Raw genomic sequence first — 6,439 nt, 5'->3', positions numbered from 1 at the left:
GTCTCACATAAACGAATTCGCACTTCAACGCTGAGGTAGCTACGCATTTTATATAATACTTTTAGCCTGTAAAAACAATTTTTTACTACATTTCTAATATGGCTTTCAAAGCCAAATATTACACCGAGATTTCTTACCTCACGCACTTTTTCCACCATGTCACCTCTAATGTCAATACTGGGCTTAAACATTTCAACTTGCCTAAGTTTGTGGTTAGTGCCTGTAGTGAAACACACGTTAGCTGATTCAATACTGACTTTTATTGTACTACCTTCCAATATTAATAATAAAATACACCACATCTCTCTTCTTACAAAAACAAGCTTTTTACTTATCAGTCTAATATAACAAACGGTTAGTTACACAATAAAACAATGTATATAAAGTAGCACACAAGATTTAGGTGGTTAGTTTAATACATTACTATTCTTTTACAACAGAACATTTTTTTTTTTTTTATAAACTTAACTTATGAATAAACACACATTTTCTTTCACAACTTCATAAAAATCAATATGATATAAAAGACTAAATCATCTTAGTTAAGATTTTTGATTTTTTCCTTAGCTACCATTTTTGCTTTTCTTTTTGTCGTTTGATCGACATCTTTACCGGGTATGGGACTATCGCTAGTGATCTTTTGAGGTGAATGAAATTCAATATCATTGTTATCATCATCATCATCTGTCACTGCGTCACCGTAAGTACTAGATGCCTGTGACGTGACATTGTCATTACTGGCCGGAGCCGTGCGAGCTATTAAGTGTCTCCTCGTTCGCCTGCACACTTTCCCGCGGTTGTCGCGCACAAGGTAGGAGCGCGGCTCCGGCGCGCGCGCTACTACCGAGACCGGCTTGCGACCGGTGCCGTCCGCAAGGGTAACCTTCTCTCCGACTGCCAAATCCCTAAGCGGATTCGCGCGCTTATCGAAACGCCTTTTCATCTCCTCTTGTCGACTCAAAACTGATTTATGATTAGCAACGTTATCAACATTTTCCCGCAATAATTTCTGATTGATTGGTAATTTTGTATTGAGTCGTCGACCCATCAAAATCTGCGCCGGAGAGTCTATCCCATCTCTCGGCGTAGTTCTATAGTTAAGTAGACTAATATAAAAATCTTGTCCGGAATCGATACATTTTTTAAGTAGTTGCTTTACGGTTTGTACTGTGCGTTCACTTTTTCCGTTCGACTGCGGATAGTGGGGTGACGACGTCATGTGACGCACTTCCCACTCGCACATGAAGTTCTTAAACTCTCGTGAGCTATAAACAGTCGCGTTATCAGAGATCAGTTCCAAAGGAATGCCATGCCTAGAAAATTGCTCTTTTAAAAATTTTATAATTGACGAACTATTTAAATTTTTTATCGCCCCGACTTCTACGTAATTCGAAAAATAATCGACTAATATGATATAGTACTTTTTCTTATATTCAAAAATGTCAGAGCCTAATTTTTGCCATGGTATGTCCGGCACGTAATGTGGACGCAGCGGCGCGGGGCGCGGCCGGGGTGCGTGCTGCGCGCACGCCGCACAGCCCCGCACGACCCGCTCCACGTCGCGCGACATGCCGGGCCAGAACATCACGTCTCGCGCGCGCCGCTTGCAGCGGTCTATACCTAAATGTCCCTCGTGCACTCTGTCCAACATTAACTTACGTAAGCTTTTCGGTATGTATAGAACATCGTCTTTAAAAATCAACCCGTCCGCGTACTGCAAAAGATTTCTATGTTGCCAAAATAGTTGAAGATTATCATTTATATTTTTCTTATGTTTCGGCCAACCGTTAATAATATATGAAATTAGGGATGTACTTTCGGCATCGCTCACAATATGCTTTTTTATGAGTTCTAATTTTTCATTACTAAAGTGTGCGTTTTCTATGAGAAAACACGTCTGCGATTCAACATCTGTGCTCAGCCGATCGGTCAACAACTCCGGCAACGCCGCCCTCGACAGCGTGTCGGCTATGTACATAAATTTGCCGGGCGTGTATACGACTTTCAAATCGTAGCCCTGTATGCGCATCATCATACGCTGTAAGCGACAAGGCACCGACGCCAACGGTTTGTTGCACAAAGCCTCTAAAGGTTTATGATCCGACTGCACGACTATACCTTGTCTGCCAAATAAATATTGGCGAAATCGTTCGACGGCAAACACGATCGCGAGCATCTCTTTTTCTATCTGCGCATAGCGCACCTGCGTGTCGGTGAGCGTGAGCGATGCGAACTCCACGGGCCGGCCCGCCTGCAGCAGCACGGCGCCGACCGCGTGCGCGCTCGCATCAACGGACACCACCACTGGCAATTCCAGCGAATATAAAGCCAGCACGGGAGCTGACGACAATTTCTTTTTTAAGTTTTCGATTGCTTCGGAGTGCTTAGGATACCATACCCACTCCGTATCCTTTTTTAATAAACCTCTTAACACCGCAACGGATTCTGAATAGTTCGGAATAAATTTTGATAAATAATTCACCATCCCGAGAAACCTTTCTAAAGCTTTCCTATCGCTCGGGTCAGGCATGCTTATTATAGCTTTGATTTTAGTATCATCAGGCTGCATTCCGTTACAATTAAATTTATGACCTAAAAACACTATTTCGCGAACACAAAACTTGCATTTATTATAATTATATTTTATACCGATTTCGTTTGATCGCTGCAATAAACGTTCAAGTCTCATATCGTGCTCTTCTCTCGTACGCCCCCAAACTATAATATCATCAATAAAGGAGTCGGTGCCGTCTAGATCTTCCAAATACTGTCTTATTTTCGCATGAAAAACTTCCGATGCACAGTTAATTCCAAACGGTAGACGTAGAAATTGGTACCGACCGTGCGATGGTGTTCCGAAGGTACAAAGGTCAGCACTCGCATCATCCAATTCGATCATCCAGAACGATGACGTCGCATCTAAAACGCTGAAATATTTCGCGTCGCGCAACTTGACAGCTACCTCGGTTACCGTCGGTAAACTATAATGCGCCCGACGAATAGCACGGTTCAAAGGTCGCGGATCTAAGCACAATCGAATGTCGCCGTTCTTTTTAGCAACTACAACTATGGCGTTCACCCAGTCGGTCGGGTGGGTCACTTTTCTTATGACACCCATGTTTTCCAATCTGCATAACTCTGAATATAATTTATCGCGAAGCCCGAGAGGAATCTTACGCGGCGGACATATGACCGGTTCAATATTGTCATTTATAGAAATAGTATAACGGCCAGGCAATTTTCCTAAACCATTAAATAGTTCTGGGTATCTACTTTTGTATTTATCGTACACACACACCGCGTTCACTCTGTTAATAAGGTGCAAAGCGATGCAACCTTTTAATCCAAGAATATTTTGACAATTAAAATCAGCCACAACGAATGTTAAATCATACAGCTTACTCTCGTGTGACAATGTCAAATCACCAGCACCTAATATCGGTATATCATTGCCCGTAAAAGATTGTACGCGTTTTATGAACGGTTTTAACATTTTTAAAGAAAATCCTAGCTTCAAAAAATCACTTTTCGCTATAACATTTAGCATAGAACCGGTGTCCAATTTAAATTGAATTCGCTTACCATTACATACAAAGGTTTCAAACCATTCCTTACACGAACTGTTCTTTGCAACCTCGCTTATAATATTAATGTAAAACACTTCTTCATCAGAGCTATCAACATTTACATCGAACACTTTACGACTTGAACACTTTTTCGACTTATGAAAATGGCCCACACGTCCACACACAAAACAGGTAGCACTTCGCGCTGGACACTCGACATCTCCCGCGCAGCGCGGGCTCCCGCACGCGCCGCAGCCGGCCGGCCTGGCGCCGTACCGCGCGCCGCGCCCGCGCAGCGCTCGCCTGCCGCCGCCTCGACCTCGCGAACCGCCACCTCGAACAGATTCCTTCCAAATCGCGTCCACGGACGATTCGGCAGTCGAACCCTCGATGAGCCGACCCTCTTCCTTGGACATCTCAGCGGCCTCACAAATCTGTACGGCTTTAGCCAAGGTCAAATCATCCGTGCGCAACAGCCGGTCACGTACCGTGGTATTAGATATGCCACAGACGATTCGATCTCGTATTAAACTATCTCTCAGCTGCATGAACTCACAATGTTGACTGAGTAGCCTCAGTGACGTCACGTACTGATCGATTGTTTCTGATGTGTCTTGGTTTCGCGTGAAAAACTTAAATCTCGCTAATGTTACATTCGGCTTCGTACCAAAATGTTCATCGAATTTTTTCAATAAGCACTCAATGTCGTCTTCTTTCTCGTCTTTGACATAACTAAACGTAGTGTACACATCGTACCCCGCCGGGCCTATGAGATTGATCAGCAGGCTAGCCTGAACGTCAGCAGGCTCCTTCGCCACTCCGGATGCTTTAAGAAACACGAGAAACAGTCTTCGCCACGTACGCCACGCGTCAGCTCGCGCGGCCGGGCCACCTTCTACTGTCAATTCTGCCGGAGGTCTTGCGTGTTCCATACTGGGATTCGTATATTTAATACTTTTAAAGATATTTTACACCTTTACACTATAACTTATTTGCCTTTTATATTAAATAAATCCCACCGCTGTCACCATGCAGTGAAACACACGTTAGCTGATTCAATACTGACTTTTATTGTACTACCTTCCAATATTAATAATAAAATACACCACAGTGCCTAAAATTATAAATTTGGATTTATTAGGATTTAGATTCAGGGAATTTAAATCTGACCAATTGGCTATGTTCTCTAGGTCCTGACGGATGTTAGCTATCGCCTCAGGTGTATTTTGAGGCCGAAATGAGTAATATAGCTGAACATCATCGGCATAACAGTGGTAATTGCAGTTATTAATACATCTGACCATATCTGCTGAGAATAGAGCAAAGAGGATTGGGCTGAGTATGGAGCCTTGTGGAACACCTCTGAGAACCGGTAGAGTCGTAGAGACTAATTGTTTGCCATCTGTTTGATTAATTTGGACGAATTGACTACGATTTGAGAAATAACTGTTAAACCATTTTACGGTACTAAGTGAAAATCCATAATATGACATTTTAGACAGAAGAAGCGATGTGTTTATAGAGTCGAACGCTCTGCAAAAGTCGAGCAGCACTAGAATCGTGGTCATACCTTGATCTTGAGCCGAGAGGATGTTATCAATTACATCTATAATTGCTGTAGTAGTACTGTGATTTTTACGAAACCCGGATTGTAATGGAGGTAAGATATTATTTTCCTCCAAGTATTCAGTCAGTTGTCTACATACGACTTTTTCCAAAATTTTGGATAGGCAAGGAAGTATACTAATAGGCCTTAGGCCTTTTAGAGAGGTTGGCGAATCGACTTTAGGTAGAGGCCTGACGATTGCAGTTTTCCAAGAATCGGGAAAAGTTGAGGAACTTAGGCTTTGTGGTAGGGTCAACTTTGACATATCTAATGAGATAAGGTCAGATCCTAGTGCGTTTGACTTTAATCCTTGAACAATTTTCATAATTTCTGTCTCAGTCGTAGTCTTTAAGTTAAACGTATTTTGCCCAAATCTATTGAACTCAAAATAAGTATAGGTAGAAATTGTAGCAGAACTTTTATACGGTATGTCAAGAAAATGCCTGTTTATCAAATCCGGATTACATAGACGGGGATAGACTTTATTGGAGGTTGTATATGTATTTTCTATTTTATTTCTGAGTTTTTGTAACATTGTTTTATATTATTTACTAGCGGACGCCCGCGACTTCGTCCGCGTAAAAATCGAGTCAACTTTCAACCCCTATTTCACATTCTATTTTTTTTTTGGAGTTTACTCCTTAAGAATCGATTTTTTATATATAAGGCGCCCGGTATGAGAAAAATCCGAGGGGTAAAACCAACTGAACTAACGAAAAAGTGTCACGTTTTTGGTCACCTTTAGTGCGCAACTTTCTAATTTATTTTAATGATTATATCATTGTAAGAGTAAAATATATAATGTGAAGTATTTTATAAAGTCTATTAGTTATTTAACAATTCTATAAATTTAGTTTTATAGAATAAATGTCATTTCATAACTTATTGGAGTTCACTCCTTAAGAATAGATTTTTCATATAGCCTTCGTTATGAAAAAAATATGGGCAGTAAAATTCGATGAACGCATAGCGTTACCTTTTTTGTGCGCAACCTATTCTGCGCACCTTTCACCGTGCGCTGCCGCCAACAGCGTTCACATGCCTAGCGCGTCCGCACGCACGTGCACGCTGTTGGTGGGCGCGTACGCAGCGCTGCACCTCGCTTGCGCACCTTTCACTTTTCAGGCGTTGCTATTGAAAAGAGTAAACTCCATCCGTGCGTCGGAGCTGACACACACTTTTTTTATTCCTTATAAGTTAGCCCTTGACTACAATCTCACCTGATGGTAAGTGATGATGCAGTCTATTTTGCAAGTTTTATAACTTA

The 6,439-nt window shown here is 41.9% G+C and overlaps 1 protein-coding gene across 1 annotated transcript; it reads right to left on the bottom strand.

The window, feature by feature from the left end:
• Positions 1-538: 538 nt before the first annotated feature.
• LOC128199832 (uncharacterized) lies at positions 539-4,498 on the bottom strand. The gene is made up of 2 exons (XM_052891004.1): positions 1,461-4,498; positions 539-1,265 (listed from the first exon to the last, which is right to left on the bottom strand). Exons 1-2 carry the CDS (start codon positions 4,496-4,498, stop codon positions 539-541), a joined length of 3,765 nt encoding a protein of 1,254 aa, XP_052746964.1.
• Between the last annotated feature and the right edge of the window lie 1,941 nt (positions 4,499-6,439).

The sequence above is a fragment of the Bicyclus anynana genome, unplaced genomic scaffold, assembly GCF_947172395.1.
Source record: "Bicyclus anynana unplaced genomic scaffold, ilBicAnyn1.1 scaffold_29_1, whole genome shotgun sequence".
Taxonomy (NCBI): Eukaryota; Metazoa; Arthropoda; class Insecta; order Lepidoptera; family Nymphalidae; genus Bicyclus; species Bicyclus anynana.
Note: the sequence above shows the minus strand (reverse complement) of the source record. Positions and strands in the feature narration are given on the sequence as shown.

Bases quoted from the DNA above. Each gene is read 5' to 3' on its own strand.
- LOC128199832 (XM_052891004.1), bottom strand. From the start codon at position 4,498: ATGGAACACGCAAGACCTCCGGCAGAATTGACAGTAGAAGGTGGCCCG. The intron at 1,266-1,460 runs GCAAAAATTAGG...GACTGTTTATAG, and splicing joins TACGTGCCGGACATACCATG to CTCACGAGAGTTTAAGAACT.